Source organism: Eretmochelys imbricata, chromosome 1 (genome assembly GCF_965152235.1).
Source record: "Eretmochelys imbricata isolate rEreImb1 chromosome 1, rEreImb1.hap1, whole genome shotgun sequence".
Classification (NCBI taxonomy): domain Eukaryota; kingdom Metazoa; phylum Chordata; order Testudines; family Cheloniidae; genus Eretmochelys; species Eretmochelys imbricata.
In genome coordinates this window covers 246059045-246077727 of record NC_135572.1, presented here as the reverse complement: position 1 = coordinate 246077727, position 18683 = coordinate 246059045, and the positions used below count along the sequence as shown (strand labels likewise).

The 18683-nt window shown below is 43.0% G+C and overlaps 1 protein-coding gene across 2 annotated transcripts; it reads left to right on the top strand.

Moving 5' to 3' along the window:
* The first annotated feature begins 3238 nt into the window (after window positions 1–3238).
* STRAP (serine/threonine kinase receptor associated protein) lies at window positions 3239–18153 on the top strand. Of its 2 annotated transcripts, none has more exons than XM_077826762.1 (10): window positions 3239–3520; window positions 6048–6183; window positions 11015–11096; window positions 11344–11416; window positions 12395–12491; window positions 14114–14251; window positions 15423–15559; window positions 16434–16583; window positions 17198–17263; window positions 17622–18153. In XM_077826762.1, exons 1-10 carry the CDS (start codon window positions 3409–3411, stop codon window positions 17678–17680), a joined length of 1050 nt encoding a protein of 349 aa, XP_077682888.1. In that variant the 5' UTR covers window positions 3239–3408; the 3' UTR covers window positions 17681–18153. The 2 variants fall into 2 exon arrangements, with proteins under 2 accessions (XP_077682888.1, XP_077682879.1); XM_077826753.1 differs by having other exon boundaries at window positions 3240–3520; window positions 17619–18153.
* Window positions 18154–18683: the final 530 nt, after the last annotated feature.

Genomic DNA, 18683 nt, shown 5'->3' with positions numbered 1-18683 from the left:
TTGCTCAGGGATGTGAAAAATTCAAGCACCCCTGAAATGCAGTTAAGCCAACCTAAGGCCCAGAGTAGATACTGTCAGGTAAAGGAAAAATTCATCCATCAACCTAGCTATTGCCTGTTGAGAGGGTTGATTTACTATAGCAATGGAAAAATACCTTTCATTGCTGTAGTACTTGTAGTAGACATACCCTCAAACTGAGGGCCTGGTTAGCTGTGTGGGCATTAAAGATCTTGTGGTGATTTCTGTAAGAATTCTTTCAGTGTTAAATGTGGTGTCCCAACCTAGGGTAATTTTATGTCTGCCTAAAATCTCCCTGTATTTTAATACAGTATTGCTCACTTGCTGTTCTAAGCAGCCAGCAGTGTAGCTATGCTGTTAAACAGCTGCTGCATTTCTGATGTAGCTGGTTTCAGGGGTGTATAAAGTTCTTTCCATGTATGGTTTGTATATTACTATCTATTTCTCAGTCATATGAAACACTTCAAAATCTGCTTGGGTGAACAGTATTATATCAACATAAGCTGTACTACCACTGTAGAAGTTTCAGTGGCCATAACTATAAACAACTTCGTGGGATAGACAAAAGTCAGCCAGTTTTTGGAAGCTAGTTTTCCATATCCTAACTATTCTATCTAGGCCTCATTAAAGTAATCCTCCCAGTAATTTAGGAACCATGTAGCTTGAATCCATATATGCAGTTGTTTGTAACTATTTGGTTTATCTGAAGCCCTTGGTATAAGTGCTTGGAGAGCAGGCTCTTAGCAACAGCCATCATGTTCTTTAATATTTTCATGTTTCTGCAGCATATGGAAACCCCTGACTTACAGAATTAATGATAGGATCTATATAAAATTATGCACCATCAGCTGTGGTTTTTTTTTTTTTTATGGCCCTATTTTCTGTTTTTTGAGACAAGCAGCTACAGGGTTTTGTCTGGCCTGGTGAGATTTTAATATAGCCTGAATGTAATAGGCTTGACATCTCAATAGTTTTCATTTGCATTTAATCATGTTTGAGATATTTATGCCTTTCTCTGTCTTAACAGTTTTATATCTCCGCAACTAGAGATCATATTGCTGCTTTGTGCAGAGGGTAAAATGCAGTCCAAGATTAAAGAAAATTAATCAAAGCTGTAGGACCATTAAAGCCGTACTTTCCTGAGCACAGCTTGTCTGTAATGTCATTGGTGCTTGAGCTTTAAGTGTTCCAAGTTTCTTTAAAGTTTCAGCTTTGCTGACCTTGGATTTTCCCCCTCAGTTCATATCAATCTTTTGTGACAGTTACAAAAGTGCTTTTAAAACTAAATTAAAAACCTGGCTGTTAATTTATTTTGTCAAGTCTAGGAACTGTCTATCTTAACAAGTAATGATTAAGCTGCTAAAGAGGCCTGAGTGATGTGTAAGCATTTTTTTACCTAAACAAAATAACTGAATATATTTAAATTAAACTGGGATAATCAGTCAAAGTGTAGCCCACAGACCTTAGGCAGCCCACAACACGTAGAACATGGAAGCCTTAATTTTTAATACTGAATTTAAGCCCATGAAGAGCACAGGTGCCAGCACATTTCACTCATCAGAGCAAAAGATGTTTTGTCCTGTTTTAAATATAATCAGTTAGATATGACTTCCTCTTTCTAATTAGTTTCCATCTTAAGTCCCTCTCACATTCCCATGAATGTACATTTCAGGGGGGGAAGTGCTGTTCTGATATCCAACACAGTATATTAGCCTACCTTAATTTTTAAGGGGTGTGTGGGAGAGAGAAAAGGAGGGGGCAAATGATAGTGCTGGATAGGAGAAGGTTTAGAGTCCCATTAAGACAGAAAGCAAGCAATAAATATTCCCCAATTCCCAAAACTCTTCCCAAGAAAAGCACCAAACATATAGCCCTTCCTTTCAACACCTTTCCTGTACTCCCTGTGACAGGATTACAGAAAGTGTTTGGGATATTGGATTTAAAAATCTTGTCACTTTATTTAATAAAATTGTATAAACGGAGTGTTATGCCAGTGAAATATCTCACTTCCCTCTCACTGCTGTTGTCTCTCTAGATCAGTGGTTCTCAACCTATTTACCTTAGTGGACTCCAGATCCAGCTCTCTATGTGCAACGGGGGACACAGCCACTCACTCTGTTACATGTATGGCTCTGAGGACATCACATGGACTGCTGCCATGTGCTGACTAGGACACAAGCAGCCCCTGGATTGAGAATCACTGCTCAGGAGCCTAACAATGGGATAGGAGGACACTGCAATCTTCCTCAGAGAGTCACAGTCAGACTCAAGACCCACTTAGGTGGGGGATTCATTTCCATCCTGCCTCAGCTTTTATTGAGACATTTGCAATCTCAATGAAAACAGTCCCGGGTGTAAGGTGCCACAAGTCCTCCTTTTCTTTTTGCCAACACAGACTAACACGGCTGCTACTCCGAAACCTATATTAAACTAGAGGCCTGGGTCAAAGAGCGAGGAGACAGAAGAGGCTGTGTCTACGCTGCAGTTGGGAGCGAGCCTCCCCCTACCCGGGTAGCCGGACCCGCGCTCAGGGGGCGCGAGAGCGAGCGCGCTATAGCAGGGGCGCCCTTGCCGCGCCTCCAGCCAGCTGAGCGCGGACGCCCCCGCCCCAGCGCTGGATTTACAACCCCGCGCCCCCACACAGCTCAGCGAGCGCTGAACGCCCCCAGGCCGCGGGGTGGGGGGTGCCCAGGGCAGCAGGCCCAGCTCAATGCCGCGGGGCAACCCGCTCTGGACAAACCCGTTTGTCCTCTACTCCGTGTATTACGGTAACCCCGAGAAGCCTCCACCCCTGAACTCAGCGAAACGTCCCAGCGCCCCCGGGCGCCTGCGCCGGGAAGGGGCAACGACGGTTCAGAACCGCCAGGGAGCCGGCGGCGCGCGCAGAGGATGAATCTGCAGCTGCGGCCAGGGACCCCCCTCCCACTGTGGGAGCGGGACAGAGGCCGAGATCCCCGCTCGTCGTCCCCGCCCCCAGCCGCGTGACCTCACAGCCCCGCCCCCGCGAGACAATGGCCCCTGAAGCCTACGGCTCCTCGGACCCCGCCCCGCGGTTGGCAGGGAGGAACTGACGGAACCGCCACTTCACAAGAGCGAGGACGCGCGTAACTTCCGCACGGAGGCAAACAAACACTGAGCTCCATTCTCTCCCGCCGCCTCCTCTGTCAACGTAACTTCCGGCGGCACCAACGGCCCCGGCTCGTCGTCACTTCCTGGGCTACCGCTTCCGGTTCCTGCCCAGCCCAGCGCGGCCTAGCTCGTGTTCCCGTCCTGTGCTGTCCCGTGTGTGTGCGCTCGTCGCGCGCGCCTCCCTCTCCCCTTCCCCGCCTGTCGCCACGCGCGCCGCGTTTTTCTCCCGCCCTCCGCCTCCCCGGAGCCGCCACCATCGCCATGGCGATGAGACAGACCCCGCTGACGTGCTCCGGGCACACGCGGCCCGTGGTGGACTTGGCCTTCAGCGACATCACCCCCTACGGCTACTTTCTCATCAGCGCCTGCAAGGGTGAGCTCGGGGCGAGGGGGGGTCCTAGCGCTCTCCTGCCGTGGATGAGGTGGGGGCGGGGGGATCCCTCTCCTGGCGTGGCTCGGCAGCGCTCCGCTCCCAAACCTACCAGCGCTGGGAGAGTCGCGAGGAGGAGATGCCGGTTTTCTCTGCTCTACTCCCAGGTCTGTGCGCGGCCGCCCTCGCGGTGCCCGAGCCCCGAAGCTGGAGGATGAGACTCGTTTCCTCCTTCTGGTTCTAGTTGCGCTGTGGACACGGGCAGGCGGTTACCCAAATACACCTTACGTCCTAACCTTAGCGTGGGAGACACAAGCCTGCTGATGCCTTGCCCTGTACCCAGGCTGAGTTCCCCACCTGGGGGATAGAGGCAGCCCCAGGGGTCGGTCTGGGGGGAAGGTAATGGGTGGGATTGTGTCACATTCCGCCCTCAATAAGCATGATCTCAGTCTGACATCTCAGATTGCACCGCTGTTCCTTATGTAGATGTAATCCTTATTGCTTGCATGCTTTGGTCACCAGTGAAATACCTGACAGCGCTGATATTTGTGGAAACACCCTTAGGGTGTTAACAAACTGAAAAGAATAGTAAGTTCGCACTTATTTCAGACTGTCTGCATGCTCGTTACTCCATTACCTAGCTGAGTTATGTTCAGCTCGCATCTGAACCGTTCTCGTCATACTCTTAAAGGGGTAGAGAATTAAAAATTTTGCTAGTGGATTTTTTTAAATTCTGAAATTAGGCATCACCAGCAGGTGAAAATGGCAGTTCTACAAGTTGCTGTGAGCCTAGCCCCCTTCAACCTCTGCACTTTCTAGGTCAGAGGTGGGCAAACTATGACCTGTGGGACTGTCCTGCCTGGCCCCCGAGCTCTTGGCTGGGGAGGCTAGCCCCGGCCCCTCCCCTGCTGTCCCACCTACTTGCACCGCCACAGGCAGTGGCTTGCACCTGCCCACCTCCCAGGCTTTCCATTAAGCCTGTCCTGCCGCTCTGAGTGGCAAGGTAAGGGAGAAGGGGGTTGGATAAGGGGCAGGAGATCCCCGGGGGGTGGACAGGATGTGGTTGAATGGGGTGGAGGAGGGCAGGCAGGAGACAGGGAGCAGGGGGGGTTGGATAGGAGGTGGGGCCCTGGCGTGGGGGGGACGACAGGGAGCAGGGGGTTTGGATAGGGGGTGGGGTCCTGGGGTGGGGGGGACGACAGGGAGTGGGGGGGTTGGATAGGGGGTGGGGTCCTGGGGTGGGGGGGATGACAGGGAGTGGGGGGGTTGGATAGGGGGTGGGGTCCTGGGGTGGGGGGGATGACAGGGAGCAGGGGGGGTTGGATAGGAGGTCGGGTCCTGGGGTGGGGGGGACAACAGGGAGCAGGTGGGGTTGGATAGGGGGTGGGGTCCGGGGGGGCAGTTAGGGATGGGGGTCTCGGGAGGGGGCCGTCGGGACAAGAAGTGGTGGTGGTGGGGTGGATGGGTTGGGGGAGCTTGTCAGGGGCAGGGTGTGGAGAGGGGTCGGGGCAGTCGGGACAGGGAGCGGGGGTGGTGTCCTGGGGGGACTGTTAGGAGCGGGGGGGTCCCAGGAGGGGGCGGTCAGGGGACAATGAGCAGGGGGGGTTGGATAGGTCAGGGGTTCTGAGGGGGGTGGGTAGGGGGTGGGGACCAGGCTGTTTGCGGAGGCATGGCCTTCTCTACCCAGCCCTCCATACCGTTTCGCAACCCCGATGTGGCCCTCGGGCGAAAACATTTGCCCACCCCTGTTCTAGGTGGTAGCTCATCATACAGTGAGATGTTTTTCAAATAAATTAACTGGCTCATAATTGCACTAGTATTATAGTACATTAGCAGCACTGAATTGACTTTTCTTCATGCTCATATGCCTTTCTAGCAGGGCTTTCTTCCAAACCTCAAGAAGATGCCACCCTCCCACCAAATACATACACACACATTTTATTCCTCTACATATCCCCGTCTTTGAAAGGCCCTCTTAGACCTTTTACTGAGTCTGGGTTGTATTTGTCTGTCTACAATGCCACTTCTTAATTCTGTTTTATTTTTACAACTGCTCTATGTATCTGAAAAGTAATCTATATATCAGACAATTTTAAAATGAAACTTTTTGTAAGCAGTGTTGGCATCAAAAGCAGGTGCTAATATGTTGAAACTAAAACAAGTACAGCACTGTTAACATGGTGACAAAAAATACTAATTAGTAAAAGAACCAGAACATAGAACAAACATATTATTTGTATTGCAGTAGTGTCTAAAGGCCGCAGCCAAAATTGTGGCACCATTTTGTTAGATACACATAGCAAGAGTCAGTCCCTATATGTACAGATACATAATTAAAGATCCAACTCTAATTAAATTGATAACAAAATATATCGTTTCAAAGGTATGTCACATTCCATTGCCAAAGAGCTCTGGTGTTTTCTTTTTTGTTCCACAGTAGTGTAAATTGAACTGTTTCATTAGAACTATGATTACTGTTAAGTAAAATAAAACTGTTTTGCTTGAAAATTAATCTTTGTTTTTTGCCTAGATGGTAAACCTATGCTACGCCAAGGTGACACGGGGGACTGGATTGGAACATTTCTAGGTCATAAAGGTGCCGTCTGGGGTGCCACTCTGAATAGGGATGCCACTAAAGCAGCGACAGCAGCTGCAGATTTTACAGCGTAAGTACTGGTTAATACTGAAATTTCACTGTGTTGTGATTTCATCTTGTGATACTATATTTTTCTTAATTGTGGTGTTAAAGGAATTACTGTTTTATGTGTTTGCCCTTTAATAAACCATTAGTTACAGCTGGCTACCTTAAAAGTTTAGAAACTTAGGTTTTTGGTATTTTATGGAAGTACAGTAATGGCAGTTAATCGTCATCATCAGCTGTCCCTCGATATGAGGATGATGTCTGCTGGAGGGGAAGGAGGAGGAGTCATTGATGAGATTTAAGATGGCTGAGGAGTCCAATCCGTGCTCAACAGGTTTTTCCACATATATGACAGGTGGTTGCTTGGAGAGAGCACAGCTGCTGGCTGGGGTGCTGTATACGCTTTCCTTCCTCCTCTGCTGTTCCTCAGCCTCTTGAAGAGAATTGCCTTGCTCAAAACAGGCTGAGGCTTGATGTATAATGCAACACCATTGCGGTCTATTGCCAGCCATCTCTACCCAATTCATGGGCTCAATGACTCAAGATATGCTTTCAGGGTGTCATTGTGGCATTTCCTCTGTCTCACTGCAAGTTCTGTTACCATGACTAAATTGAGAAAAGAAGACTTGCTTCAGAAGACAAGTATCAGCCATCCGCACACAATGGCCAGCCCAGTGAAGTTGATTTTTCATAATCTTCGACTCAGCACTGGTGGTGTTAACTGCAGAGAGAACGCTGGCATTTGGTGCAATGATCTTCCCATCTGATATGGAGAATCTTCCTAACTCAGTGCTGGTGGTATCATTCCAAGTGGCTTTGGTATGTCATCCATGTCTCACACACACAAACAAGAGTGGGGATGACTACTGCCTTGTAGACCAGGATCTTAGTTTTCATCTGCAGATCTCTTCCAATAAAGACACGATGAAGCAACTTTCCAAAGGATGCCATGGCACAACAGATCCTCTGTTCAAACTCCACATTGAGATTAGCTGTCTGGGAGAGGTGGCTACCAAGGTAAGGGAAATAGTCACCATGTTCCAGGAGTTCACCACCAATGACAATTTGTGGGAGAAGGGGGCAACTTGTGCTGGGGCAGGTTGGTGGAGCTACCTTAGTTTTCTCAATGTGGAGGAAAAGTCACAGGTGCCCAAGAAAAAATTTAGAGTGGATTACAAGTTAGCCTTGGTGTGCATGAGGATAGCATTGTCATCAGCATACTGAAGATCAGTAGTAATGGTCCTGCTGACCTTAGTTTTAGAATGAAGATGCCGCAAGTTGAAGAGCTGGCCGTCTATGCAATGCAATAATTCCAGTTCCAGAAAAAGGCAGTCATAAAGAAGAATAAAGATCATGGCAAGATAGATTGGAAAAAGGGTTTGGGGCAGTAACAAAGCCCTTCTTAACACCAGTATAGATTATGAATGGGTCTGTCTCCAGCCCAATAGAGAGGACGGTGGCGGTCATACCATTATGAAGTAGCCTGAGAATGTGAATGAACTTCAATGGACAACTGAACCTAGATAGCACCTTCCATAATGCTCCAAGATTGATGGAATCAGAGGCCTTAATTAGGTCAGTAAATGCCATAAACGATGGCTGGTGGCTTTCTCTACGCTTTTTTTGGAACTGTTGTGCTACAAAAATCATGTTGGTGGTGCCCTGAGACAGTCTGAAACTACATTGGGATTCCAAAAGGACGTCTTCGGTAAGAGGGAGGAAATGATTCAAAAGGATGAAGGCAAGGGTCTTCCCGGCAATGGAGAAGAGGTCAGTGCCTCGGTAATTCCTTCACATTGACTTGTCCCCTTTCTTAAAAATGGTCACAATAGTAGCATTCTTTAGGTCGGGTGGAATTTTCCTCATTAACTCAAATTCTAACACAAAGTTGATGAAGTTTTCACTTGAGTGCTATTCCATCAATTTTGAAGACCTTCACAGGGACGCTGTCTGGGCCTGGCGCCTTGTTGTGTCTAGTCCGAGTAACGGCATGCCAGACTTCCTCAGAAGATGGGGAGGGGGTGTCTGCAAGCATTTCTGTTACTGAATACTGAAAAATGGACTTGATGGTGGCAGCTGAGACTTCAGATTTACAGTTCAATAGAGTTTCGAAATGCTCCTTCCAACATTGTCCTGAGGGTGGAGCTGTTCTGAAATTTGCTTGAAAAAGGTTGCTCATATCATGTTGATCAGCAAAACTCTGGATCTCCCTGGCATTTGCCTGTTGTCACTGATTCTTGATGTGTCGCAGCCTCCTTTGAACTGCAGTTTTAAGCCTATATTAAATTTCTCATTTTTGCAGGTTCTTTTTGCCAAGTGCAAAATGGTGGTCTCTACACTTTTCTTCTGATAAATAAGTGCTAAGATTTCCTTGTTCTTATTAAACTAATTCTGATGGCGGTGAGTGGCATATGCAATCTGTTCAGCACGTTGTGAATAATGGTCTTGAACTCCTCCCAGTGTGTTTGGGTATCATTGATGTCAGGTAGGTTAGAGAGTTTCTCATGAGGCATTGCTGACGAGTCTTACAACTAGTGTGATTTTGATGCTAAATCTCTTCTGCATTCCTTTTGGTTGTTTTCAGCATTGTGGTGTAAGCCGCATGTTCATAATTGATCTGTCCAGCAGTCATCCATACCTCACGGCTCGTGTAATATAGACATCAGTATGATCACAGGACCTGATGATGACGTAGTAAAAAAGATGCCAGTGCCTGAAATGTGGTGTTTACAAGTGGTCTTATATTTGTGCCTCTGTCTAAAGATGGTATTTGTGATAAGCAAATCATGCTTCACATATTTGCTGAGGAGGAGAATGCCATTAGAGTAGATTTTCCCCACCCCCTTCTTTCCCAGTGGTGATTCTCCAGAGTTCGGAATGTCCCCCAACTCTTGCATTGAAGTCATCCCTGAGGATGAGCTTGTCTTCCTTGGCTGTGTCAGTCAGGACTGCATCAAGAGCACAGTAAAACTTCTCCTTGTTGACTTCATCAAGTGTGGGAGCATATGCACTGATGACCATGGCATACTGGTTGTTACTAAGCTTAAAATGAAGAGTCTTCAGACATTCGTTAATACTCATAGAGAGTTTAAAAAAAAAAATGACTAGCAATCTTGTTTTTGGTGGTAAAACTAACCCCATGAATACGCACGTCTTCAGCTGAGTTTCCTTTCCAAAAAAAGGTATAGCCAACTCCATCTTCTTTCAGTTGGTCTTCATTGGCCAGACAGCTCTCATTTAGGGCAGCAATTTCAATGTCATATTTTGCAAATTCTCTAGCTGTTATGGCACTTCTTTCAGGACAGTCACTGTTCGGGGAATCCATGAGAGGGTGCGAACATTCCAAGGGCGAACTTCGTTACTTTGCATCATATGTTCTGACTGTAGGTAGAGTGATCCAGCCGGGGGAAGGGGTTGGGAGAGCCTGTGTTTAGGGCACCTTTCCTAGTCCATTCCCCATTTGTGGTGAGCAGAAGGAATCCTGAAAAGGACTGCTCAGTAGTGGCCGCAGCTGTCTAATTGTGCTTCTGTCTCACAAGTCCAAGCGCAAGACGACCAACACACGGCTGCCGCTTGCATGCAGATTTGTGACTAGGAACTCCCAGAGATCACTGCTCGTCTCCACTATGACTCATCCATCGTTGTAGGACTTTGGGAGATGTTAACAACCTGGGCAGGGCAGAGGTGTGTGAAATCTTTTAACGTGGGTGAGCCAGTGCACAGGTGGCAACCTCACAAAACTTTACAGGAAGGAGCCCTGGAGCCAGGGGCAGGGAAGTTCAAGACAACCAAAGGTCTCGGTCCTGCTGCAGCCCTCACCCACCTTCACAGCTGCAGAGAACTGACAGGTCCTTGAAATACAGCTGTTCTGCATGCTTTGTCTGGAACCTCCCCTCAGAACTGTTCGCCAAGGGTGGCCCTACCGGGAGTACACAACTTCGGATGACATAGTTCTGAGGGTCATTGGGACACACAAGCCTCTCCACCACAACAGGGTAACGATCCAAGGAGCGGAATGGCAGTTAATACTGTCAAGTTGGATAACCCCTATTTTATGGATGAACAGACTGATAAATAGCATAGTGGCCTACACAGACAATTCAGATATCCTTCATAATCCTTAGTTATGTTGCAATTATGTGGGATACCAGAGTTAATGATTTTGTTCCACCACTGCTAATTCCCTACTTTTTAACACTCCGTTTTTCCATTGCTCATGGGTCAGGTAGTAATCCATACAACTTTCCCACCAAGATTCTGTATAGAAGTACGTAACTCAAAGTACCTCCTGTTAAGTGAAATTGATGAATATTAGATACTATTGAGCCTCAGCCTTACAAAGGCTTAAGCACAAGCACTGTGAGCGATCACCTTGATGTCACTGGGGATACTCGCAGTGTGGAAAGTTAAGTATGTACGCAAGTCTTTGTGAAAATCTGAATACCACACATGAGCTCTTAGTCTATGTAGATCTAGGTAGGAATACTGTACCAAGGTGCCTCTAAAGCTACAAGTGCTGTTAATCCTGAACTGTTCGAGAGAGAAGAGAGGTAGGAGCAATGGGCTGGTAGTACAAAAAAGAATTAAGGAGATGGCTTTTAGGGGAAAAAAAAAGTATTCTCACAAACTAATCATTTCCAGTTTTGGGTTTTAACTGTTTGAGAGACTCACCTTTATCCAGAATGGTGATCCCTATTGTGCAGTAGTTATCAGAACATAGTAATTAAAAGGATCTGTTGTGTTAGAAATAATGCTAGTTATCAGGGAAATGTCCCTATAACTGGAACAGCCAAATTAGCTTGTAATAAAGTCAGTAGTGGCTAATGAAACCACACTTGTACTTTCTTGTCTTTCAGCAAAGTATGGGATGCTGTTTCAGGGGATGAACTGATCACACTGGCTCATAAGCATATTGTCAAAAGTGTGGATTTTACTGAGGTATGAAAAATCTTTGTCTTATTTGTCAGGGAGTCAAACAATTGGATGTAACTGCTGCCCTTGTTTTCATGTGCTTTATGCTTTGTCAGGGAGATGTTCAGGTCAACTTTTCATTTCTAAGGGATGAATGTAAATGTAATAGGTGTTTTAGCGGGTTACTAGAAAAGTGCTATTGTAATATTCATTATAAAAGTAATATTTTAGTTTTAATAAAAGAGTGACTCGCCATGATTTCTAACTATTTCAGGACAGCAATTACCTGTTGACAGGTGGACAAGATAAATTGTTGCGTATTTATGACTTGAGCAAGCCAGAAGCAGGTTAGTTTGCTTTTCTTATCCTACTTACGCATTCATTTTGTAGAGTTGCACACAATTCAGTTGACTGTTCCTTTGAAAATATTCAAATCTGTTCTATTTCATGAATTATACTTAGAGTTCTTAATGGTTGGTGTTGATAGGATTTGAGATATAAATTACTGTTGTACGATGTGCTGAAAATCACAAAAAGCATCTTTCAGGTTGCATTACATCTTATTTATTTTACTGTCAACACTAGCTTGATTTGAAGTTTTCTGTTTTTAAAGTGAGCTAAAGCATTTAAAAATGTGCAATAATTTAAACTGTTTGATATATCTCATCAGTATGAAGCATGGGTTCATGCACACAAGGTACTTGCCTCTGTGTGTTTGCTGGGCTCTGTGTGCTTGCATCTTGCATTTACCTGCAGGGACATGTAAACTTGTTTAACACCAGCTACTTTTGTAATGTTCAGAGTATTTCTAGATTGAGGGCTTGTCTAAACAATAAAGTTGCACTGGTTTAATTTAAATGGATTTTTAAACAGAATTAGTTTGAACCTGTACAAAATCCTGTGTGGACTCTCATTTTGGTTTGAGTGGCTCATTTCAGTTTAGCTTATACCTATTCCTTATTTACTTGGTCTCAACTGAGACTCAACTGAAGTAAGAGAGTTTGCATTAATTTAACAAAGTAGGTTTAAATTCATACATGAAGTTAAATTGGTGCAACTTTTTCGCGTAGACAAGCACTAAGAAGCAGGTATCAATTTGGCCTGTGTCATTCACTTCTGGAATTACTTCAGGTAAAAAATTAAAATACAACTCAAGCAACTTGACAGCATTGTCATCCTGATGCCATTTACTGATTTATGGCAACTGGTGATTATTTATAGTGACTTATAAACCAGGTGAAATGGTTTGTTGTTTGATTTAAGTGGTAAGATTTTTTTAATCTCCCTGTTATTTCATCTTCTAAGATGTTTGCTTTAATCTTAAGAACCTCAGGTGGTCAGTGGACATACTTCAGGTATTAAAAAGGCTTTATGGAGCAGTGATGACAAACAGATCCTTTCAGCTGATGATAAAACTGTCCGGTAAGAAACACTAACTTAACTTTTTTTTTTAAAAAAAAATGGACTCTCTCCATATAATTGTATTTGGGTACAGTTGGCTTTTGGGTTTATAATATCAAAAACATAGTTATATTTAGAACTCGGATTCATTTATTTCTGTAATTTAAGTATATACACTTCAATAGTCAGTGTCTGATTTGTGGTATGTGAGATTCCTAATTATTATATACCAGGTCAATATAAGACCACCCCATCTTTCTTTGTCGTAATCTCTAAGGGTATATATCTGAGATAAGAATTGTTAATCATGTGATCTTATCAAATATACTTTCTGTCACTAAACCCCAATATACCAGTTGATTGATTTCATATTGCTAAGTCACTGCCATCTGTTTTTTTCATGACAAAAACCCCAGAGAGGATGAATTCATAACTGGGATGAGTCCTGTCACTGAGGCATTGGGAGGGAACTCTTATTGCCTGTGAAGAGATAGTGGCAAACAAATGTAACATGTCCATCATAGTCAAGCTTGAAAAATGTACGAGGCATTCACTAGTCAGAGGCTGATATAAAAGATGGGGAAGAGTTCTGCTGTCTGGAGGCAGTGCTCTGGTGACAAGCTCAGTCCTCTTCCCCACTCTGCCACACTACTGAGAAAGGGGAGGGCGCTGGGATTCTTACAAGGGTCCTACTCCAATCACTGCATCTTTGGCTCAAGTCTGACTGGTAGGTGTCTGATAAACTTGAAGTCCCCACAGCCCCTCTGACTGGAAGGAAGAGCATTCTTTTTGGTTTTTTTCCCCATAGCCTAGAACCTCCTGAGCAAGCGTGGAGGAATCTATACTATGTCTGCTGGTGTGACCAGGGTGTTATCTCCTCTCCCCATTCCCTAGACTTCTGTCTGATGTCATGTTGAGTGCAGATTAGTAGAGAGGTCTGTGGCATGGGGTGGGGTCAACTCTGCCATTCAGTCCCTTCTCCTCAGTCTCCATTTTAGCTCCATCAGCAACTGATGGGTTCACAGTTGTTCACAGGGTTTGAAATAATAGTAATTAAAACTGGAAATATCCTGATTACTTTTCACTCTGCCAAAGCTTATCTGAGGCCCTAGAGCTGACCGTTTGCAGTCATAGGAAGACAGAATTGCATATGGTGTTTTATATTTAGACTGTTAGTACAGCTACATCTTGCTGTAAGTGGAACCTGAGATACTGTATATGTATTAGCATTGGTCCCCCCTGCACCCTCACCAGAAAAAGCTTCCTGCTTACCAGTGGGGTTTTGACGTCTTGATCATAAGTGTTATCACTAGGAAGCTGGATTGCTCAGGGCACTGGTGGTTGTGTACAGAGCTCATCATCCCTGGGTGACTGACTGAAACACCAGACCAGTTTAACAGTGTAAGTATCACTTAGTGTTGCTGTGGCAGAACCATTGCTGCATTCTGCTCCAGAGGTAGCTGTACTTTAAGAGCATGTTGTGGCCAGTGATTAAGATAAGCATACCGTTAACAATCTAGAATGACTAGAACCAACTTTGGAGTTTTTGTTTAGGTAGCATTTGTAAACCAAAGCCTAGCATTGATGTGAATGAAAGTAATTTGGTTTACTCAAGTAATTTTAAGTGTCTCTTTTTTCAACAGCCTCTGGGACCGGAATACCATGACTGAAGTAAAAGCAATAAATGTTGCAATGTCTGTGAGCAGCATGGAGTATGTTCCTGAGGGGGAGATACTTGTGATAACCTATGGGAGGACTATTGCTTTTCATAGTGCAGAGACGTAAGTTTCAAACTTGAAATCTTCAGGAGTATAAAGAGGACTAGAGGGCATATGGGAGAGGTGACAGGTGACACTGAGCCAGTATGGTTGTGGGAAAAGGATCTTGATCTGCCACGCTAATGAAACCAACATTTTCCCTTCTATTCCTTTCTTCTGCCCTTGTTTTCCCCAAAATAAAGGAGCATAGACCCTCATCTTTAGTTTAACTTCAAAAAATCTAGCTGAAATAGTACTTGAAAATCATTAGCAGCTAACAGTTGTTTGCAGGTCTCTATCCAGTTCTTATTGCACAAAGGACGTATCACTAAACCACCTCAGTTTGTAGTGATTAGCATCTTTGTTCGGAATGGTGGAGAGGCAAAGGTCTGACTGAGGTTGGGGACTGAACTACTCAATCAGCCCTAGAATCATACTTACTAGCACACACATCTAAACTAATGGACATATAAATTTGCCATAGCTATACATGGGTATAGTACTTATATTATATGCTCTTGTTGAGAATTAGTATTTGTATTGGCGTCTCTATATAATACTTCAATCAGGATCAGGGCCCAGTTGTGGACAAACTCCCTGCAGAGCTTACAGTTTAAAAAGCCTTTTTGTTAAAGGACAACTTTCTAACAAATTACTCATTAGCTCACTGTTAAGACTCTCTTGTACTAGTGAATAGGTAACAAGGTACCAGAGTCCAAGAGTTTACAGTATAAAATTAGACACAACAATTTGAAGACAAGGAAAAAGAAGAGATTAAGGAAAGAACAAGGGCAGACAAGAATATGACGACTGTTTGGCTATGCCTGTATCATCAGGCAGCAAATATTTTTCCACTTATAATTTATACAATAAATCTAATTTTGGTTTAATATGTCCACTACAGCCTCAGATTTTTACTTTAAGTACAACACAAGAAGCACATGCAAGAGAATTGTTACAATGCATAAAATAAGCGAGGCATTGGTCACAAAATATTAAGGTGTAATAGCTTGTCTTTAGCTTAGTGAAATGTAAATTTACCATTTTAAGATTTATACTGGAAACAGCATTTTTAAGAAAGCTCTGATTTGTAGGAACAGCATCACATTTTCCTAGAATGACAGGCTTAAAGTGCTGTTTTTAAAGTGTGTTTTTTTTAAAAACATATATACTATTAACAAAACTTTTTCCCTAGTCTGGAGCAGATTAAATCGTTTGACGCTCCTGCTACAGTCAACTCTGCATCCCTTCACCCTGAGAAAGAATTTCTTGTTGCAGGTGGTGAAGACTTTAAACTTTATAAATATGACTATAATACAGGAGAAGAGCTAGGTAAGTTTTCCAGTTTTCAGGTGGTAAAGATTATAATTATATTTCACAGTATCTTGTGATAACTTGTACACAGATTAAATTTGAAAGTTTATTTATCATGCTTATGATTTCAGAACACATTTGTTACATATTTAAAGGCATGTTGTTAACTTTAACTTGTCTAAAAAATATAGCCTGCAGCCTCCTGCACCAACAAACCTAACACAACACTTTCAGAGCAGCTTGGATTAAGCAGGCATCCACTCCAGTAGAAATCCCCGAGTCACATTCAGTGTTGATGAATTGTAAATGGTAGTGTAAATTGCATATGGGGTGTAAAGTAGTGTGGCATTCACTGGTTGCACAAAAAATAAGTAACTTAAACATTTCATTTGTTTGTATGGACAATGCACATGTTTGTTTTTCCCCATTCTTTGTCTGTTTTTTTTCCAGCCAAATGAATTTAGGAAAATTCTTGTTTTAGAAGCACACAAGAGAATCTTACCAATTCAAGTCCCATACTAGTTTAGAATAATGGATATAGTCAGGAGGATGGATGTAAGAGCCTGATGTGCACTTGTGATACCAGTGTCATCTTTGTTGGCATGCTTGCTTTATACAAGAAGGGGAAATGGTTATTTCCCTGGAACAGGCTAGCAATTGGTTATTAACTTGTCAGTTTTTAATAGGCACCAAAATTCAAGTTCACCGGGTAGCTTGTACTCCTTGGTCTGAGAAGATACACGTGCAACCTTTTGAGAAACTGATGTATTTAAAAAAACAAAACAAAAACTTCCCTCTTCCTTCCCCTCCCCTCTTCACCAGTAATTTATTAGTTCTATTTATTTGTTGGCTAACGTGAAATTTAACACTGTGCCGAATCTATTTCTTATAGAATCTTACAAAGGACACTTTGGTCCCATTCACTGTGTGAGATTTAGCCCTGATGGAGAGTTGTATGCTAGTGGCTCTGAGGATGGAACGTTAAGACTGTGGCAGACGACAGTAGGGAAAACATATGGTCTTTGGAAATGTGTAGTTCCGGGTAAGAATTTTGTGTGTGTGTTTGGTAAAACTCAGTTGCATCGTAACTTGTCAAAATCTTATACAACTAGTTGCCGGTTAAAACTCAGACCTGCCAGAGTAACTTCTTTCCTTTAACAATCTCTATATCAGATCCATTCAGTTTAATTACATAAATATTCGCTGTTTCTTTTTGCAGCTACAAAATTAACCTTTTAACACTTTCTCAGGGAATATTCTAAGCAAAATAGTCTCATGTAGAGTTTTTTCTTTTGTGTTATAGAAACGTAAAATAAGACTCAAACAACACATGTGAAACACTATTTTTTTCAGTAATTTAAGCAAGGGCAAGACAGTAGAAACAAGTGTGCAAGTAGAGAAGCAAAGAGAGGTATTATAAAATTGAGGGCATTTTAAAAATAAATTTGATTAAAACCAACAATAAAATGCCTAGCCACATGCAGAACACCTCTCCAGTAATGGGAACTGTTTGCCAACCCTCCCGCCCCCGTCACCACTAAACAAAGTTTTAAAAGAAACTATTTTTTGTCACTTAAAAATAACAATGGGGATTTTCTGTCGGGGTCTGAGGTGAATAGGGTTTAGAATTAGAAGAAATGTTTTTGTTTTTCACAGAAGAGGAAGGTGGAGAGCTGGCAAAAGCAAGGGTCAGCCTTCCAGGAACTGCAGAAGAGGAGCTAGGTAATGTATTGATAACTATATACTTCAGATACACCTAACAGTGTCAGAACTAATCCAAAGGGTTTAATCTGCATAAAATTTCCTTTAGAATTTGTGGGTACTGTGTCAGCGCTCTACTGATACTTTTCAAAGTTCACAACTAGTTTCCTGAAAATATGTGCAAATAAACTAATGAGAAAAATATAGACCAGCGAGTAGAACTGTGTGTAATCTTGCAAACTGTTTTAAAGGGATATGGTGAAACATTTGTGAAAAGTTTAATTTAAAGATGGATTCAGGTCCTGCTATGGTGGTGGTTTTTTATTTTCTGTATCTAAGGTGAAGTTTGAAAATAATTTTGCTATTTTAACCACAGAAGACCTTACTTCTGAAAATTCAGATTCCATCTACAGCTCAACTCCTGAAGTTAAGGCTTGACCATCACAGCTCTTATGCAACAAATGGACATAGAGACTAAATCAAGCAAACGGTGATCAACAGCAGCCTTCCAGAGTACGCTCTCTACATAAGGCAAAGATGGGCAGTAATTGATGAGAATGCGTTGGAACTGGCTAGGTGGTATCCATAAGAGAACTGAGTATCGAAAAAGACAAGTAGTAGAGTTTTGCTATATTTTAGTGCACCTGCCTACTGTCTTTTTAAATGAAGTGTGCAAGCCAAGATCCAGTCTCTCCAATTTCAATTAAACTTATTGTAGTGTGTTTTCTTTATTGTGGAAAAAAAATGTAATGGCTTTTACCAGTGTTTTTTCTGAAAGTTGGAAGATGTGGCTTTAGTTGTAAAGACGGGATTATGTGCTCAAGTATTTGGTTCGGTTTTTCTGTTTCATTGTACACCGCTTCTGAACATCTAACCATTTTCAGTTGTGTAAATAAAATGCCTTGACAATAGACTCATATTTTATTGTTAACATTGGGTTCATGGAATAGAAAAGCAATTGTTATTGCTCAGTTCTTACTAGTATTCATTTTTTAGTATTCTGCAAAGAGGAAAAGGAACAAGAGCATTTTTTCATATTAAAGTCTCTGGAATAGTGGGTGACAGGTACCCTGCTTCACAAGTCTTGTATCTTTTATTCTTTAAACTTCGTTAAAATCTCTAAAAGATCAATTTTTGAAACACCTGAAGTATATACAGCAAAAATATTTTGGTTGTACATCAGAATTGTTTCAGAAGCTGACCATATTCCCCTACAGTGGATTTGTACAGAACATGCTTTTAGTCATCCAAGCTGGCTTACAAAATAGGTTTCTCTTTTCCTTCAGTATAAACCATATTTTTCTTCATTAAAGCCATGTTATTGCCATACTTAAATTTGTAATGTCACTTAATATTGTATAACTTTTCATTTGTGTAGTGCATGTTGCAGCAGCCTGATAGCCATAACTTTCTTCCTTTCTGAGAGGTAATAAAGGCATCA

Excerpts from the sequence above, each read along its gene's own strand:
- STRAP (XM_077826753.1), top strand. The coding sequence starts at position 3,409 with ATGGCGATGAGACAGACCCCGCTGACGTGCTCCGGGCACACGCGGCCC. Across the intron at positions 11,417-12,394 it reads CTTGAGCAAGCCAGAAGCAG|AACCTCAGGTGGTCAGTGGA; the intron begins GTTAGTTTGCTT and ends TTTAATCTTAAG. Across the intron at positions 17,264-17,618 it reads AACTGCAGAAGAGGAGCTAG|AAGACCTTACTTCTGAAAAT; the intron begins GTAATGTATTGA and ends TTTTAACCACAG.